Source organism: Petaurus breviceps, unplaced genomic scaffold (genome assembly GCF_028583685.1).
Source record: "Petaurus breviceps papuanus isolate PSGF00001 unplaced genomic scaffold, PetGlider_PUasm1.0 90994, whole genome shotgun sequence".
Classification (NCBI taxonomy): Eukaryota; Metazoa; Chordata; class Mammalia; order Diprotodontia; family Petauridae; genus Petaurus; species Petaurus breviceps.
This window is the reverse complement of record NW_027187393.1, coordinates 10,158,329-10,178,135: the sequence shown is the minus strand read 5'-3', so window position 1 is coordinate 10,178,135 and position 19,807 is coordinate 10,158,329. Positions and strand designations below refer to the sequence as shown.

The 19,807-nt window shown below is 40.9% G+C and overlaps 1 protein-coding gene across 3 annotated transcripts in view; it reads right to left on the bottom strand.

The window, feature by feature from the left end:
- PTPRT (protein tyrosine phosphatase receptor type T) overlaps positions 1-19,807 on the bottom strand; it is a 1,346,273-nt gene that overhangs the window by 215,040 nt on the left and 1,111,426 nt on the right. For all 3 annotated transcript variants that reach the window (XM_069077714.1, XM_069077712.1, XM_069077713.1), the window contains exon 12: positions 9,213-9,486. In XM_069077714.1, the coding sequence (XP_068933815.1) occupies positions 9,213-9,486 (274 nt within the window). The remainder of the gene's footprint in view (positions 1-9,212; positions 9,487-19,807) is intronic.

Below are 19,807 nucleotides of genomic sequence, written 5' to 3'. Positions count from 1 at the left end.
TGTCAATGAGAAACCCCTTGCAAGCTGACTTCCTGGCTGGCCCAGGAACACAAATGAAACATACTTGCCCTTGGGCAATGACTCTAGCCTTGAAAGTAATGTGAGTCTCTCATCATCCTAGTGACCCTTCTCTTGATGACCAATGTCCATCCTAAAACATAGTACCTGATTAACCTTATAGCCCCCTTCCTCCCAAGGCAACTAGACTAGTAGCTGAAGGGAATGATATAGATATGATAAGCTTAGATTTCAAGAAAGCATTTCACAAAATCTCTCATGCTGTGCTTTTGGCTAAAACTGAAAGACATGGGCAAGATAATAGTAAAAGTAAGGGGATCTAGAACAGCTGAATGACCACACCCAAAGAATAGTCATTCATGTGTCAATGTCAACTTGAAGGAAGACTTTTAAATGGAAAGCACCAGTGCTCCGTCCTTGGCTCCATGCTGATCAGCATTAATATCATTAACATAGATGATAGCATAGAAAACAAATTTATCATGCTCCAGCCTTACAAGCTCCCTTGATCTAAACACAGGGGTTCATTACCTCCTTTTGTGTTATGAATCCCTTTTTCATTCTGGCAGAAAAAGTTATACAAAATCACAGATCCCAGATTATGAACCTTTGTCCTCAACATCAGGCTAGTACTGAAGGACTTTGGAGGCAGCCCAGCAGGGGTGTGGAACCTGCGGCCTCGAGGCCATATGTGGCAATCTAGGTCCTCAAGTGAAGCCACCCCTAGACCAACCATAGCTGAACAAAAAATTCCTTTTCCAACCTTTCCAATAAGTGGTCATCTGGCCTCTAAGTGGGAGGAACCCATTATCTCCCAAGGCAAATCATTCCAGTTTTGGAGAATATTAAAAACTAGAAGTCTTTCCTCACATCAAGTTGAGATTGCCCTCTCAGTAACTCCCATTCACTGTTTCTAGTTTTATCCTACAGGGTCAAGGAGAAAAAGTTTAATCCCTTTTTCACATGTCAGCCCTTTGAGTACTTGAAAATAGAGATCACATCTCCTCTAAATATTTTTTTCTCCAAGCTAAATATTTCCAATTCTTTCAACTGATCATCTAGATGTTCTCCAGTCCTCTGAACATCCTAGTCATCCTGTTCTATATATGATCCAGATGGTCTATGGCTTTTCCGAAATATGGCATCTAGAACTTAATGCAGAATTATGGATGTGGTCTGATCACCACAGAGTATAGCAGGACTGCTGCTGCTTCTGTTCTAAATGGTATCTATGTCTCTTTTAACATAACCTAGGATAGAATAATTTTTGGGACTACCATGTCAAATACTCTTGACTCCTATTGAATTTGCAGTTTACTAAAATGGCCAAATATTTTTTCACAGGAATAGTTGTCTAGCTAAACCTCTATTAACTTTTACTTGAGAAGATGATTCGTGGAAACCAAGTATAGAAATTTTCACTGAGCCCTATGAAATTTTCTCCCTCATTTGAGCCTATGAAGACCTTTTAGGAATTCGGCCCCATCTTTTAGTGTTCTATCTGGCCAAGCTTTGTGTCATATGTCCATTATATGGTTATGTGCCACCTATGATGTCATCTAAGTCATTGATATAAATGTTGAACCACATAGTGCCAAAGGCAGATCACTAGTATCCTCCCTGAGAGCTTTCCATTTGAGTTGACATTGACCCATTGATGACAATTTTCTGGGCTGTTGTTGAGCCAATTCCAAATCTTACTTGAAATATCACCTTATTCACGTCTATCCATCTTATCCAAAAGTATAGCATGAAAGTTTAAAGAGTTTTGCTGAATTTTAACCATACTATATCTGTACCATTCCCTTATGCTCCAGGGAAACGAAGGGAAATAAGGTTAATCTGGCCTCACTTGTTCTTGATGACAAAGAGAAAGGAAGGAGGTGGTCCTCTGAAAGGAAGACAGAATGGTACAGAGAAGCGGCATAAAATGGGAAGGAATGGAGGACATATAGTCACATGACCTAAATTTGAATCCTGGCTTTGTCACATGCCCAAGATGAGACACTGAGCAAGTCACTTATTCTCTCTGTGCCTTAGTATGCTGATCTGGTAGACCAGGTGACTTTTAAAGTGTCCTGCACTTACAGATCTAAGACCCCGTGATTCTTATAGTGCCAGCCAGCAGAGTAGGCACAAGGAAACCTCTGTCTTGGCTGACCTCATTTCTCTTTGGCCTGTTATAGGAACATGAGTATGGAAAGGACTGGGAAGGAAGCTTCCCTAGTCTCCAGCCACAACAGATTCCCCAACATTATCTGAAATCTTGAGATCACTAGGGTACTGGGGATAAGGGGGTCAAAGGGAAAGCTGATGGAAAAGTTCATGAACAGAGAAGTTACAGTCATGTGGTTATTCACGGCTATAGTTGGAAGCCTTGTTTTTCAGTCATTTCAGTTGTGTCCAACTCTTCATGATCCCATTTGGGATTTTCTTGGCAGAGATACTGGAGTGGTTTGCCATTTCCTTCTCCATCTCATTGTACAGATGAGGAAACTGAAGCAAACAGGCAGAAACCTAGAAGCATGCAAATAGTAGAATGGTAGCCATGGTGAAGATTGGAAAATGGCAGCAGCCGTGGACTTTATACCCAATTGAGACTGATCTAGCTTATGATTTACTAGTTGAAGGACTCCTTTTCCACACCAAGTCTGGGATCCCTTCTGACGCTCTAGCCATTGATACTTCTCTGTCCTTATCTGACCCTCATCCTAGCCTTTGCTATCAGCTTCCTGTTACAAGAAGATTTGGGTTCAAATTTCAGTCCTTACTGCTTGAGTACTCTTAGGTAAGCAATTCCCCCTCTGGAGGCTTTACTTTCTTTATCTGTAATAATAATAGCTCTCATTTACATAGCACTTTAAGATATGACAAGTGCTTTACATATAGTATTTCTCTCAATCCTATAAAATAAAGAGGTGAGATGAGATGATCTTCGCAATCCCTTCCAGTTCCAAATACTATGTGACATTTTTCTGCTTTGACGACTCAGGCTATTTTGGTTCAGGAATTTCACCTCACTCCCCACACAGTAGCAACAGATCCGAATAAACTTAAATTCTATTTTCAATGAGGAAACTGGCAGCCCTTTCTTTGTTTAACAGCAACTGAAACTCACGCTCGGTTTAGCTGACAAAAATTAATTAAGCATTTCCAGCTGGGTGTAGGATAGCAGAGGTTATCTTTTACCTTTGGGGGCCTCAGGTCAGCTTCATGGCATGAGGAAGCTCAAGAGTAGGGCTTTGTTGGGGGAAAGTCCAAGGATGAAATATCCAATGATGTGATAATGGCCAATTGTACACCTTCTGGTATTTGTTTTCTCCCAAGTGATTTGTTGATATCATGGAAAGGGTATTACTTCTGCAATTTGAGGACCTGGGTTCAAATCCTGCCTTTGACGTTAGCAATATAATCTTGGATAAAGTCACTCAACCACTGTGAGCCCAAGATTTCTTATAAAATACAGGGTGCAGTTCATGTTGCACCAAATGGTGATGGTCTTTGATATTCTTTTCAGATGGAGATATATGATCCCATTACTAGAAACCATGCTTCAAGAGGATAGTCACTTAATAGCAATGTGGGTGGATGATGGCATGGCCTATCACCTATCTTCTTCTTTTTTTTCCAGACAAGTCAGGCTTCAGGAGAAGGAAAGGTAGGGAAGGAGAAAAAGGGAAAAGTAAGAGTAAAAAAGGAAAAGAAAAAATACAGAAAAAGATAAAGGGAAAGATAAGAGTGAAAAAGAGGATAAAAGTGAAAAGACTAAAAAAAGGAAAAGAAAAAGTAGGGGAAAAGATAAAGGGAAAAGTAAGAGTGAAAGGGAAGAGTAAAAAAGGAGAATGTTAGGTATATGGAGAAGAAAAAAGAAGATTGAGGGCTAGAGAAAGAAAAGGAATAGTATAAAGAAGTCAGTAACTTAGGAATGGGGAAAAGGGAGAAAAGGAAGAAAGAGGGAAAAGTAAGAAAAAGGCAGTCAGGAGATTTTGAAAAAAGAAAAATGAAATGAGCTATCTAACCTAACCGAGCCTGCCCTGGCTCTCTTTCAGTATAGCTGTGGTCTGTTCAACTCGCCAATTGGATACCAAACTGCAGGTACCCAACTTCATCCCTGAACCTGGGACTTCTCTCCACTCTCTCTGTCCTCAGCTTCTGGGCTTCTCCAAACTGTAAAGAGTTTGCTTTAATTAATTTTCTTCTTTTTAAGCCTAAACAACTTTATTTTTTCTTATATTGGAGTTTCATTTACAAAGAAGGCATGGACTGAAATATCAACACACTGGAAACAACACTGTGGATGAGGGTTAGACTGAATAATTAATCTCTTTAAGAAAACTAACCTTTTTCTTAAAAGAACTTTAGCATGTCCACAGAGCTCTAGAATCTTAGAAGGAGAAAAAACCTTAGTCACCATCTAGTTCAGCATCCTATTCCAGGTACAGATCTCTTCTAGAGCATCCTTAGCAGGCAACAGTGATAATGGTAAAGACAACGATGGTCATTTTGATAATGCTCTTAGGTTAGCAAAAGACTTCACACATGGATTATCTCATTTGACTTTTTTTTTTCATTTGTTTTTCTTAACAATGCTGAAAATGCTGTGACACTGAGGCTGTAATTTCCATTTCACAGAGCAGGAAACCAAGCCTGAGAGAGCCCAGGATCACACAGGTAGAAAGTATTTGAAATAGAATCTGAATTCAGGTATTCTTTTTTTTTTTGTAAGGGGGAGGGCAGGGCAATTGGGGTTAAGTGACTTGCCCAAGGTTACATGGCTAGTAAGTATTAAGTGTCTGAGGCTGGATTTGAAATCAGGTCCTCCTGACTCCAGGGCCAGTGCTCTATTCACTGTGCCACCTAGCTGCCCCTAAATTCAGGTATTCTGATGCCAAGTCAAGCACTTTATCCACTTCAGCTACTCTATCTGCCTTCACTGTTCATTCAGCTTCTGCTTGAAAACTTCCAGTGCTGAGGGAATATCACCAAATTAACACACCCCTATTCTATTATTGGATATGGTTCATTGTTTAGGGAGTCTTCCTTCCTTCTACTGAAATGAGGTCTGCCTCCCTATAACTTCTTTCCATCATTATTACTAGTTCTCTCCTCTGGAGAAAGGGGGAGTCAGTTGATTTCCCTGCCTCTCCCATTTTTTCAGACAGAAGTAGACAGTGATCATGTCTCTCCTAAGTCTTGTCTCATTTAGGTATCCACATCCATGTGTGATGTGATTTTGAGTCCCCTTACCAAACTGCTAACCCTTTTTTCTTGACATTTTTCCATTTGTCAATGTCTTTCAAATGCTGCTGCTGTGAGAAATGACTCTTACCTAGCTATAAGGAAAAGATGAGGGCACTATAAAGGTTCCATAACTCACCCAGGGTCACATGGGGATGAAGTAGTTGATAGAGGTAGGCTAAAACTGACCTCCTTCTAACTTCTTCCTGTCCTTCCAGTTCTTCCCTCTGAAGAAAAAGACATTTCCATCCATATGGAGACAGCATCCACATCCCCCAAGTTTTTACTTGGGTGGTCTAAACATCTAGTTCCTCAGCAGGTCAGGAGGCACTTCCATTTGGAAACATTTTGTCAGCAGCAAATGCTTAGAAGTAACTCAATCTGAGTTCTTTGAAAAAATTCTGTGGCTTAGAATTTTCTCTAATTTAATCCAAAACCACTGTTCTCCAAACAAAACGACCCCTTTCACCACATTCTAGGCCTTTCAACAGCTCTTTTAAAAGGAAAATATGCTAGAAATTCAGAAAGAAGGCATAAGACAAAAATTTTAAAATGACCCTCTCACTTCACACTTTTCTTTTTCAACTTAGTGTCTGACAGACGCCTTTTAAATGGATCAGCTTTATGCCATATTAGTGGAATGATAAGTAAGGCAGACTACCAGATTTCCAATCAGAGTACCTGGGTTCAGATCCCAGCTCTGCTGCATACTACCCATGTGACCCAGGATAAGATGCTCAACCCTCTCCTGCCTTAGTTTCCTCATATGTAAAATGAGATTGGATCACATGAGCTAGTCATTAATAAACCAATCTTGTCCTTGATAAGTCAAAGAACACCCAGAAGAGGGCAACCAGAGTGCTGAAAGAGTTGGAGCCCATGCTCTACAAGGATCTTGGATGGAACTGCCTTTGGTAGAGTTAGGGGGCACATGATAGCTATCCTCAAGTGATAGAAGGACTGTCACATGGAAGAGAAATTAGACATATTATGATTTGCTCTCAGAGGGCCTAGGAACTATGAACAACAGATATCTGTTGGAAACAGCTAATAAAGCATTCATTTAGCACATCATCTGTGCTAGGTCCTAAGAATATAAAGACAGAAATGAAAAGGCCATAGCCTCAAACAGCATGCATTCTATTTGGATCAGAGTAAGGGACAATATATTTCTATATAAGTATATACAAAATATGTATGTATATACATACACACATAAACAAGGTAATATTTTGGGGGTGTGGAAGGTGACTCAGAAGTTGGACAGATCAAAAATGGGCTCATGATGGTGATTTCTGATGAAACCTGAGTATTCTAAGGGGTGAAAGTGAGGATGGAGATTCCAAGCATGGTGGGTAGCTTATACAAAGAAATGGAGATGGAAGATGGAATATCAAGAGTAAAGGTCAGCAAGAAGGCCAGACTGGAGGAACAGTAAAGTGTATGACAGGAAGTGACATGAAAAAAGGTAAATTCTGGACTGATAAAATGGCAAACTTCCTAAAAATCGGAATGCTCACAAAGTGAAATGAGCCACCTCAGGAGGTGGGGGGGATCCCTTTCACGCTACCTTTATAAGCAAAGTCTGGATGACTGCTTATTGGGTGTGCTATCAAGAGGCACCTTTATCATGCTTGGGTTGGACCTGGATGGTGGTTGAAGTTTTTTCTTTGTCTGAAATGCTGTGATTCCATGACCCTGTAAAGTCCCTTCTGGCTCCAAATCTATGATCTTAAGTCTTTTATCCATGCACAACAGAGCAGAAAATAGCATTGCCCAACAAGAGGTATCTCTGGTTCCAATTTTCTATTAATTGCCATACTTGTTTTGTATCCAACTGTTAATTATGTTCTTTTCAATTTAACAATGGTGGCTAATGGTAAAAGAGAAGAGAACAGTAGACTCAGCAGAGCTCATTCTGTGAAGAGTGGAACGGAAACAATGTCCGATTGCACTCCAAGGCTGCTGCATCCCGCCATGAACTCTACTTGCAGCACCTTTTGGGAAATATGGAACAACCCAAGGTCACTCAAGATCCTGGGGTCTCTGCAGGGAGGCATTTGGGGGAGAAGTCATTTTATATTCCCAGGTTCTTGGTAAGGAATGAAGCTTCAGAAACACTTTCCTTACCCCTCAAAAGAAGGCAAACCTCAAGCTGCATTAACCAGTCTGAATCATTGGAGCAGGGGAGGTGACAGTATCTCTGTTCTTTGTGATGGTCACAAACTATCTGGAGTGAATATCTAATCCAGTCCCTCCCCAAAGGAGGGACACTAACAAGATAGAAAGTAGGGTGGAAGCATACTTTCTGGCTACTTGGCTGGTAAGCAGAATCCATCAAGCAAGAGTTTTATTTAAATGAACAATAACCATGAGATCCAGGACAATGAGACTGTAGTTTGAGACTTAAGTATTAGTGCATCCTTTCCTGAACTAAGGCGTTTCAGGGTAAATAAAAATACTGGTCTGCTAGAAAGAACCAGTGATACACTAACCATTTATCTGCCATCACAGGACCAGCCTTGTTTTGTCCACAAGGCACTAAATGTTAATCAGCTATCACCACCTTGTCTCCTCTAGGCCATGCTTTCTCTACATGGACCATGATCTCCACCTGTTCCTCATGAATAATCTCACCTCTGTCCCTGGATCCCTCTGTTCTGATCGGTGTAATCTTGTCTTATTATGTTCCATGTCACTTCCCAGGCCATTTCATAGAACTCCTGGGTGGTACTTCCCTCCTTCTTTCAGTTGCCCTTTATTTCTAGTATCCCCCCATTAGCATGTAAATTCCTTGAGGTTAGGCAATATTTCTTGCTTTTATATGTATTCCAAGTGCTTGACTCATCAGTGCCTGGCACATAGTAAGTGGTTAATAAATGCTCTATGTGTGCAATCAGAAAGACCTGAATTCAAATCTAGCCTCAGACACTATCTATACCAACCCTGGGCAAGTCACTTAACCCTGTTTTCCCCAGTTTCTGTATTCATAATGTGAATTGGAGAAGCAAATGGCAAACATACTCCAGTATCCTTGCCAAGAAAACTCCAAATGGGGTCATGGAAATTTGGACACAATGGAAACAACTGAACAACAACCTAATCAATCAACTAGCATTGATTAAGAACCTCCTAGAGATGGAAGAAACCTCAGAGGCCATTTAGTCCAACCCATACTGAGGGAGGGAAAGAAGTTAAGTGACTTGTCCAAGGTTACATAGATGGCATGACAGTAATGTTCAAGGCTGAGGCAGGGTGGGGGGAGACTTGAGCCCAGGTTCTCTCACTCCTGAGCCCAGGGCCACAAAAATTCAAAAAAGATCATCTAATATGGCATAGATACTTATTATGATATGCATCAGGAGTGGTGATAGAATCATGGGTCCTTGAATTGTTGATTTCATTGATCTGATATTTCTTCTGCCTGAATTCCTCATATATTGATCCCTTATAAGCAAAGATTAGAGTACTGGACTTGTAATCAGAATTAGCTGGACTCAAATATTCTGATACTCACTAGCTGTATGACCATCAGTAAGTAAGACTTTCTGAGTCTCAGGCCACTTCTGAAACTACAAGCTATAGACAGGGTGTGTTCTGCATCTGTGGAAGAACACACTAGCAAAATGATAGGTTCTTGATACACTGATCTATTCATGACCCCCTTGTTATAAGACAAGGGACAGCTCACTCATGGCCCCCATTCAAATCTCATGCTTTTTTACATCTGCAAAGCAGCCACTTGAAAACCCACTTCTGTCATCCAGGGAATATTGACCCCACGACCGAGGCCCACCCAGATGCCTTCTGACCCTCTCACTGGAAGTCCCGGGACACTTCTGAGGCTGGAGGGAAGCAAACCTTCTCTCCTTGGCCTTCCTGGCACCAACAATCAGTTTCATGAATTTGAAAATGGAAAAGACTGGAAAGGCTGGTCTCTCCTTTCCCATACTCACTCCATTGGCTTTGCTCAGAGCCTGGAAGTAGATGCTGTAGCTCTTCAAGGGTGAGAGAGGAGCATTCCAATAGCCGTTGTACGTCTTATTGTCCCCCACCGTGAATGGCTGTGTAACTGGCAGGTTGACAGGCTTCAGTTCTGCTGCAAAATAGTGTAGAGAATCCAGGCTGGAAGCATTTTTGTAGCTCACAGGCACTGAGAAGCACTCAATGATGTCTGCAGCCCTCCGAGCCTTCTGGAGTCTCTCCTCCTTGACGACCAGCTGATAGACACTGGGAAAGGGAGGGAGGAAGAAGATGAGCAAAAGAAGAACCCAGTTATGCCAGACAGCTAGAGGCAAGAGGGGAAAAGGTGAACAGGCAGCCACCTTGGGACCAAAGCATCTGGGGAGGAGAGTCTCTGCATGAGGTAAATGGCTTGTCTACTGACCCCAGCTCTGCTTCATTGGCTCTCTATCTTCCTAGAAGAATGTGCATATAATTTCTCTTCTCCAGGATTAGATGGGGAACAAGGTGGGGAGACTGCATACAGTGAAATGTACCTTTGTGACACACTTCTCACCACTCAGTGTCTGAATGATCTTAGGCAAGTAAGTCATCTCACCTATCAGGGCCTCAGTTTTCTTGATCAATAAAATGAGAGGCCTCGACTAGATGACTTCTATTTTTGTTGTTCAGTCATTGCAGGTGAGTCTGCCTCTTTGTGACCCCATATGTGGCTTTATTGGCAAAGATACTAAGGTTGTTTGTCATTTCCTTCCCCAGTTCATTTTAGAGATGAGCAAACTGAGTCAAACAAGGTTAAGTGACTTTTCCAGGGTCATGCAGCTAGTAAGTGTTTGAGGCTAGATTTGAATTCAGGAAGATGAGTTCCTAGCTCCTCGCTACCCTGATGACCTCTAGTTCCTTCTGGTTCTAAATCCATGGTCATATGACCCTTGCCTTATGTAACTTACTGACCTGAGTTTTGGGGACCTCAACTTCTAGAGGAACTGAATTCAGTGAAAACAGGCATATGTCCTGGGATGTCATAGAGTGTCACAGAATGCCAGAGCTGAAGGGACCTTATCAATCATATAGCTTAACGCTCGTTCCCAGATGTAGGAACTGAAGCCCAGAGGGTCTTCCTAAGGTCATAGTACTACTTAGTGGGATATTGCTCTTCCTCCAATCCAAGAGTTCTTAAAGCTGTCACGATCCTGGACCCTTTGGGCAGTCTAGAATGCAAGAAGCCCTTCTCCCAATTATGGCTTTTAAAAAAAATTTAATTCTTAATAAGAGCTAGCATTTCCATAGCAATTGATTTTGCAAAATAGCTGACATATGTTATGTCATTTGGTTCTCCATCCACCCTGTGAGGTAGGTGCAATTATTAATCCCTTTCTACAGATGATGAAACTGAGGCTGAGAGAGAAATTTAGTAGAAAGAAATATCAAATTTCAGTCAGAGGTCAGTGAAAATAAATATGCCATTTTTTCCTCTCCAGATCATGGACCCCCTGATGCTGAGAACCCCGACTTTGTACTATGCTTCTATGTCCTGAGATGCTGTTTCATCAGATTCTGAATACAACTGGGAGATTATGCTGAATACATTATGCTGCAGTAGACACTCTCATGTTGAATAATGCAGCTTCTGCAAGAGCATCAGGAATAAACTCTTCATTTCTCTACCTCCTTTCCTTAAGGGGCCATAGCCTAGGCTGAAAGATAGTAAATGTTTTCAAACAATAGTATGGATGTTCATGTCGTTGGGGGTGGGCTAAGGTGGCAAGTGGTAGAGGAGGGGAAGGGGAAACGTCCTGAATTTTCACTCCAAACAAAACAACTTTGGAAAATTGAAAATCCGGACAGCTTTCCCTACCTATTTGACTTTTTGTTTGTTTCTTCTTTACATAAATACAATGCTACTTTTTTTTTCAGACAATCAGGGTTAAGTGACTTGGCCAGGGTCACATGGGTAAGAAGCGTCTGAGGCTGAATTTGAACTCATCCTCTCAGACTCCAGAGCCAGTATTTTAACTACTGCACTACCTAGTTGCCCCAATAAATACAGTACTTCTAAATTTAACCCAAAGTCACACAGCTCATCAGTATCTGAAGCTGACCTTGAACTTAGGTCTTCCTGATTCCTGATAGATATGCCACCTAGAAAGATGTAAGCTTCAGTTCAATAAAGATTCATTGAGCACCTACTGTGTGCCAGTCATCATGTTAGGCCCTGGGGATTCAAAAGAAAGAAACTAAACAGGAGCTTACATTTCTCTTAGGGACATAGCACATACTTACATAAAAGTAAATAGGAGGCTATCTGAGAAATGAGAGAGAAAAGTCCAGTTAATTAGTTGTTTGTTTATTTTTAAAAATTTTAAAAGCCATCTCTTCTGAGCAGACCCAAACACTTTGCAGAACCTGCCCTGCTAATCCCTCTACACCTGCAGAAGCACTGAAATAAATGCAGAAAAGCCAAGAAAAAATTCAGTTTGTGGAAGATTAGTGGTTTGCATAAGGGAAGGGCAAAAGGCAAAGGAAAAGGAGATAGACTTCAAGCCAGGCAGACAGTCCCTGCCTCTTGCTTCCTTTTCATCTCTTTCCATAGCATTTTCTACATTTTGAAGATCTATTCTGAAATAGACAAAGTATTAGGATTTGGGGAGCAGTAACGGAGGGGTCCTGTCTTCTTTTCTATTTGTGAGTCCCAAAATTTTATTCTCAGCCTAGTTAGAGTCACACAAAATAACAAAGACAATCTCGTTCCCAAAAGATGTCTGCATTAATGTTGCATCCCTCCTTCCCTCCCTCCCTTGCCCCAATGCAGCTCCCGTAGAAATGAAATCAATGGGTTAAGAATCTCACTCCTAACATCTAAGCCTTAGATTGAACCCAGACACTGCCTGAGGCTCACTGCTCCCCATTTTGTCTCTCTGAGGCATGTGTGTAAGGTTATTTAAAAAGACAAGCAGAGGATATAACCTAATGTGCAGAATAGGGCACTGGAGAGTCCTGAGGTGGGAGCACAGAGGCCTGGGTTCAAATCCTGACTTTGATATTAATTCCAAGTCCTTGAGGCAAGACTACTAAGAGAATCCCTAGGATTCCTTCCATCTGTTACACACTAGAATTCTAGGATTTTGTCACGTAAATTTGTTTTCAATTCTTTTCTTGGAGACTAGGGCCTATGGTAATTATAAGGAAAGGGGAAGAAAAGGTAAGCTACCCTCTTCTTAGTACATACATTTTTTTCAAAAAGAAGAAAATAGTATTCTTTTTTCCCTTCACATGTCATTCTTAGTCTCTTCTGCATTGTGCTGCAAATACATGTGTAGAAGAAGATGCTTTATTTAAGTTTACAGGTAAAGATAAAATCATACATAAATAAAGCTATTTCTACAACTCAAAAGAAGAGCTTGCAATAAAGTCTTCAGGAAAATTTGCAAGGGAATGGTAGTTTTCAGGGAAAATATTCTGACGGCAATATGAGAGTAGTTTAAAATATCCTACAACAGATTATATTTACTCCATATATTTCCCTTTTCTCATACTGTTCTGTCTTCAGGAAAGGTCATCAGATTCTCCTCCCTCAGCCTTGCTTTAGGCAGGCATATCAAAGGGCTGTCCATCCACTTAACTTTTTTAGATTCATAGTATTTTAGAGTTTTAAGGAAACTTGGAAACCATTAAGGCCAACCCCCTCTTTTTTACTAAGGAGAAAACTGAGTAAAATGACTTATCTAAGGTCACAGAGTTAGTAAGTGTCAGGGCTGACACCAATCCCAGTCTCTTGACTTCTATCCATGCTCTTTCTACTACACCAAGACCTTTCTTGTCAAATATTCAAATATTTTCAACACAAATTACTTATGTGTATGTATACACATGTGCATGCATGTACATATATAGTATATATGTTTCTAGTGTGAATAAATCTTATTTTCTACTTTAGAAATCAAAGGTGAACCAGAATTCCTTTCTTAGAAATTTTTCTTATAGCCAGCTTCTCAATAACGCATTTATTTTGTGAAACACAGACAGGAGAAGCTGTGTAGCACAGAGGATAATGTCCTGGACTTGGAAGCAGGAATGCTATTTAATCTCTCAGATCCTCACTTTCCTCATCTGTACAATGGGGATAATACTACCTATCTCACAGGGCTGTTTGTCATAAGGTTCAAATGAGAAGTAAAACACTCTGCAAACCTTAACTGTCAGTCACATTTGGCTAACAAATTATCATTGTTTTTGTTGCACAGACTATAATAACAAAATGTCAGTTATCGCCAAATAGGTGATGTCATATCATGGAAAATATATAGAATTCAAAGTACTAACAACATTGAGAATACTTTAAGAACATTAAAGTCATATTCTTGCCAATAAATGCAAAAATATAACCTGAGTTTAATGACCTTTGGTGGCCATTTCCTAGAAATCTCTGGGAGGTAGTTATTCTCCAGTAAAAGACAATACGACAAACAGTATGAAATGTAGCAAAACCCCATATTCAATAATCAACATCGAAGAAAGGTATATGGTTACCTGACTAACACACCTGGGGTCATTGTCCTTGTACAGTCATGTGCTTATAAAGAGAATCCATGAATTGGATGTTTGTAAATCAGGAACTGCTCATATATAAAAATGGTCTTTCTCCTCATATTTACTAAAGAGATAAACTCAGTTTAGCATATTCTCTGAGTATTTCATTCATTTGACAAACACTTAAGCAATGCCAAATGGTTAAACAGCAGAAATGGGTATTATTTTATCAATGAAAATAACACTAAAGAAGATGCACAGTCACCTGTTTTGCTGCTGCAACCTAAGGATCCGTGGGTCTTTCCATCTGACTTGTAGGTGAAACTTCCTATATGTAGTACCTCCCCTGTTAGAATGTGAGCTCCTTGAGGGCAAGGGCTGTCTTGCTTTTAGATTTAGATTCCCAAAAGTAGAGTGATTTGTACCTAGTAATTGCCTAATAAATATTTTTTTCTTTTTCTTCTCTCTCTCTCTCTCTCTCTCTCTCTCTCTCTCTCTCTCTCTCTCTCTCTCTCTCTCTCTCTCTCTCTCTCTCTCCCTCTCTCTCTCTCTCCTCCCCTTCCCTCCTTCCTTCTTTCTTTCTTTCCTTCCTTCCTTCCTTCCTTCCTTCCTTCCTTCCTTCCCCTTCCTTCCTATATACCGGCATTTATTCACTCATCTACTATGTATAAGCTCTATGATGGGTATTAGGGAAGACACAGAGATAAATCAGCCATGGTCCCTATCCTCATGGAGCTTAAATCTAGTAAGGGAGGTAAGACATATAGCCAGATAAATATGATGCCAGTTTGAAGATAAGTACACAAGAGGAAAATAACATGCTATGAGATCAGATGAGGGAGAGATCATTTCTAGTTGGATGGAGTTTGGAGGGGGAATAAGGGAATTTTTAAAAATATCTAAAATTGAATTTACTACATATACCTTAAGATCAAATTTTCCAAAAATACAAAGCCCACTGACTTCACAAAATATGGCTTATTGAGTTTGTTGTTTCTAAATACTACCACCCCAGGAGAAAAATGGGCAAGAGCTGGACTCTACAGCAGAAGCCATGTTTTTGTTTTTGTTTTAATAAAAAATTCAGGAAGATCAAGATACATGCCCCTGAAACCTACTGTATTCCACAAACCAATCCACACAACATCTCAAGAAGCAAGAGGGGAGCCAAGGAACTCCGAAACTACAAAGAACAGATAAATGTGGCACTTTTGTTTAAAAGAAAATACTCAGAAATGCCTTTAAAGAGAGCTTTCTCCTAGCCCAAGCTCACACAATGTTCACTTGGCTATCTTGTCCCTTTGTTCCGTTCTTATGACTATCCCTAGGGTGATCCACGGGGTCACAAAGAGTCAGACACAATTGAACAACAATCTGTAGATTTACCTCCTGCAACTATCCTGGTACAGATATCCATCCATCTCTATTCTTACCCCCTAAAATAAGAACTTTGATCTCCATGATTTCTGTCTTCCCTTTTCTTCCATGTTGTCTTCTTCATTAGGCTCCTCCACTGACCTCCTTGAGAAGGGACCACGTTTTTGCCTTTCTTCGTATTCCCCAGGTTTAGTACAGTGTCTGGCACACAGGAAGCGCTTAATAAATAAATGCTTGTTCTAAAAACATTTACAGCAGTTCATTTTGCAGTGGATAAGAATTGGAAATTGAAGGGATGACCATCAATTGGGGAATGGTTAAACAAGCTGTGGTCTATAATTGTGATGGAATGTTATTGTGCTATAAGAAATGATATGCAGGGTGATTTTAGAAAAACCTGGACTTACATCAACTGATGTAAAGTGAAGTGAGCAGAACCAGGAGAATGTTGTACATAGTAACAACAGTATTGTTCAATGAAGAACTGTGAATGATTTAGCTATTCTCAGCAATACAGTGATCCAAGACAATCCCAAAGGACTCATGATGAAAAATACTCTTTACATCCAGAGAAAGAACTGATGTTTGAATACAGGCTGAGGGATACTATTTTTCACTTTCTTTCATTCTTTTTCTTTTATTTGATCCTTCTTGTACAAAATGACTAATATAGAAATATTTATGTGATTGTACATGTAAAAAAATAAAAAAGCTTGGTCTCTTGACTGGACTATAGAGGACCCCTTCTATGGAGCCAGGTTAGCTTCTACTCTAGAGTGATTCCAAGTGAACCTCTGAGACATTCTCTGAGAAGGGATTCTGCTGGAAGCATCAAGTAAGACTATTTCAAGAAGGAAGCCTACTGAGGTAGAAAAATACATGGAACTCTGGTGATCTGGGTTCCAGGCTCCCTTCTGTCACTGAAAAGCTATGTGACTTTGGGCACAATTTCCTCATTTGCAAAACAGTATACTGATTTTCCACGAACCTCTGGAGGATAACTTTTAAAACCATTATTCTCCTGCCACTCATAATTTAACTGTCCATTCCCAAAAGTTCTCTCCATATTTGGGGCTGACCCCTTCCATGGTAGCAGGAGGACCATGGACGAATGCCATTTTGGGAGACTTGATCTAGAGATGTTCTATCTGCCTACAATGACTGCTATATAGTAAAGGCTCTGTACTTGGCCAACCTTTCAGATGCTAAAGAAGCCTGGCTCTCCTAGGAAGTCAAAAACAAGTTCCCTATAGCATCACTTGCAACCTCCCAAGACACTCTCCAAAGCACTGATTTTGTGGCTGGCGGAGGGAGATTTCCTCCCATGCATTCCTTCATGCAATAATTAGCCATAGTCAGGTATACTTCTAGAAAACAAGGTCTTCGAAATCATCACAGAGGCACGTCCCACAGGCTTTTGGAAAGATGTCCCATTCTTGCCTTAAACAGTGGAATGGGAAGACAAAGACTTGTTGCAAATAATTTGTGAGCTCTTAATGGTTACCTTACCCAGGGAAATCATGAATAAAAGAACACTGCCATCCAAAGCTCCCTCACACAAAGAAAAGGTGAATTAACAATGCTATTTGAGAAGACATCCAAAGCCGGCACACAAATTATTCACACCGAGCCCGAGCCCTGGGGTAGGAACACTTTTCTAATGGTTCTTCTCCAGGCTAATGAAGTCAGGCCTGCTTTCTCCTGACTACCAGGAGGAGGGAACGATGCTGCACCAGTTATAACTTAAATAGGGCTGATTTTGAATTGTATTTAGGTTATAGAAAACAAGAAGTTAAGGAGTAATGTAATGTGGAAAGCTGTTTTCTTCTCAATTCTCCCAAATAAATTGTTTCATAGATGGTTTCACAGAAATTTCGATTTGAGCAGGCTGATGAATTGAGCCTATACCTCTTGGCTATTACTAAGGCCTCCTCTGAGTGCTTAAAGGTTCTTATCCAATCGGGCCCTAATGGTAATATGGCTGGGGGCTGAGAGAGAAGCACTGTCCTGGGAGTTGGATTCAATTCAAATTCAATTCAATCAAGCATTTATTAAACATCAGCTATTAAGCAGGCAATAAACAGCTAGGTGGGTCAGTGGATAGAGCCCTGAGCCTGGAGAAAGAAAGACTTACATTCAAATACAGCCTCAGACACTAGTTGTGTAATCCTGGGCAAGTCACTTAACCACTGTCTTTATCCACTGGAGAAGGAGATGACAAACCACTCCAGCATCTTTACCAAGAAAATCTCATGGACAGTATGGACCACAGGGTCAGGAAGAGCTGAACATGACTGAGCAACAATTGACTGGGCACTGTGCTAGGCTCTGGGAATACAAAGACAAAAATGAAAGCATTTCTACCCTCAAACATCTTACATTCTATTAGGAGGCAGTACCATACAGTAGTAAGACCACTGAACTTGTTGCCACAGGATCTGAATTTGAGCCATTTTCTGCCTTTGTGACCTTAGGCAAATCACTTACCCATACTGGGCCTCAGTTTCCTTATCTGTAAAATGACAATATTGGAGTAGATGACCTCTAGGGCCCCTTCCATTGTTAATTTGGTGCAATGGAAACTAAGATGGACTTCTGGAATCTTAGTTTGGATCCTAGCTCTGTCACTTACTATCTGGGCAACCTTGAATAACTCACTTAACCTCTTTTGGCCTTAGTTCACTCATCTGTAAAATGGAGGGGAGGGGGTTGTCTCCGCGGTTTGCAACCTCTGGATTACCTGGATTCCTCATTTTCCCTTATTTCATACATCCAATCACTTACCAAATCTCTCTTTACAATACCTCTCACACCCAAGCCCTTCTCTCCACAAAGCCACCACCTTAGTTCAGACTCTCATTACTGCCTGCTTCAATTCTTCCAATAGCCTAATTCACCTCCCTCCCTCAAGTTTCTAAGTGTTCCTGCCCACCCACATCTCTATACCCAACACACCTTTTTGAGAAGGTCATTTTCCTTAGTGCAGAGTTGACCACGTGACTAACCTACTCTATCAATTGCAGTGATTATTACCCATAGGATAAAACAAAAACTTCTCTGTTCAGATTTTAAAACCTCACACAATCTGGCCTCCAGCTATTTTTCAATAATGTTCACTGAACATTACTCCTACCCTACCTCCCACTCTGCAGCCCAGTAAACTGACCTCCTCTGGGTGTTCTAAGGTAACCCAAATCACATGCCACCTGATTTGGAGCCCACCATTAAGCCACCGTTAAGCCCCTTTATATTTGTAACAGCTTAAAGGTATATCACCCAAGGCATAGTTCCCTGCTCCCTTATCTTTCCCTTAAGTTAGTACTTCCCTAAATCAGTAAGCCTGGAAGCAGCATTTTGTATAAGGATTATGGTGCACATGTGCATAGAGATCATGGGGCAAGTCTATCCCATGCAAGAGACTACCCTGTTCTGGGATGCTGACCCAGCAAGGTCCTCCACCCAGAACACTGACCAATCAGGGTCCCCCACACCCTTCACCCAGAACATGACCCTGGCCTGTTCCTTGACCCCAGCCTGTTATGGGAAATTCCACTCCCCCTGTACCCTCCACCCTGTTCTGGGTGGGACCCCATCACATGGAGGGTACTGGCCTTGTATCCTTGAGCCACATTTCCCAAATTAGCCCTGAGCTATAGATCCAACCAATGGCTGTTCTTGGCTTTTGTATGTCATTGCTTATGCTAGCTCCCCTCCCCAAGTGTGCTTTTTGCCTTTTTAAACATTGTCTGTACCCCAATTCTGGGCTGCCTGATTTGAGTGTATACTCCAGGTAGTCACGTGCTTGATTAATAAATCCTCATCTACATTTATCTAAAACCCAGGTCTGGGTCTTGCTCTTATTCTCATCACAACATGGGTTCCTCACACAGAACACTCCAAATCTCCTGTCTCTAGGTCTTTGTACTAACCTCTCCTCCATCCTAGGATGCATTCTCTTCTTACCTTCACCCAAAAGAATCTTTCTCTTAAAGATGTAGCTTGAGCATCAAGTTCTGAATTTAAGCCTTTCCTGGTTGAGGATTCAACAGCTAGGGCACCCTCCCTAACTTCTTAAATGCTGCTGTTCAGTCATTTTCAGTCATGTTTGACTCTTCCTGATCCTATTTGTGGTTTTCTTGACAAAGATACTGGAGTGGTTTACCATTTCCTTCTCCAGATCATTTTATAGATGGGGAAACTGAGGCAAACAGGGGTAAGTGACTTGCCCAGGGTCACACAACTCGTAAGGGTCTGAGGCCAGAATTGGATTCCAGGTCAGGCATTATTATATCCAATGCAACACCTAGCTGCCCAACTTCCTTATATATCTACCATTTATACAGTGTTTTAAGGTTTACTAGCTGCTTTACATATGTTATGCCACTTTATCCTAATAATGACACTGTGAACTAGGGGCTATTATTATCCCCATTTTACAAATGAGGAAACTGAGGCAGAAAGCAGTTAAGTGACTTGCCCACACAGCTTAGTGAGAGCCCTTGGCCCAGATGTGAACTCAGGCCTTTCTAACTCCAAGTCCACTGTACCTAAGTATCAGCTATTTTAGTTTCTTTGTATTTGTTCATTTTTAATTTATTCTTTATATACTTGTTGTTTTATCCATTAGAATGAAAACTCAGTAAGAATAAAGTTTATTTCTCAGAATTATCATAATGCCTGG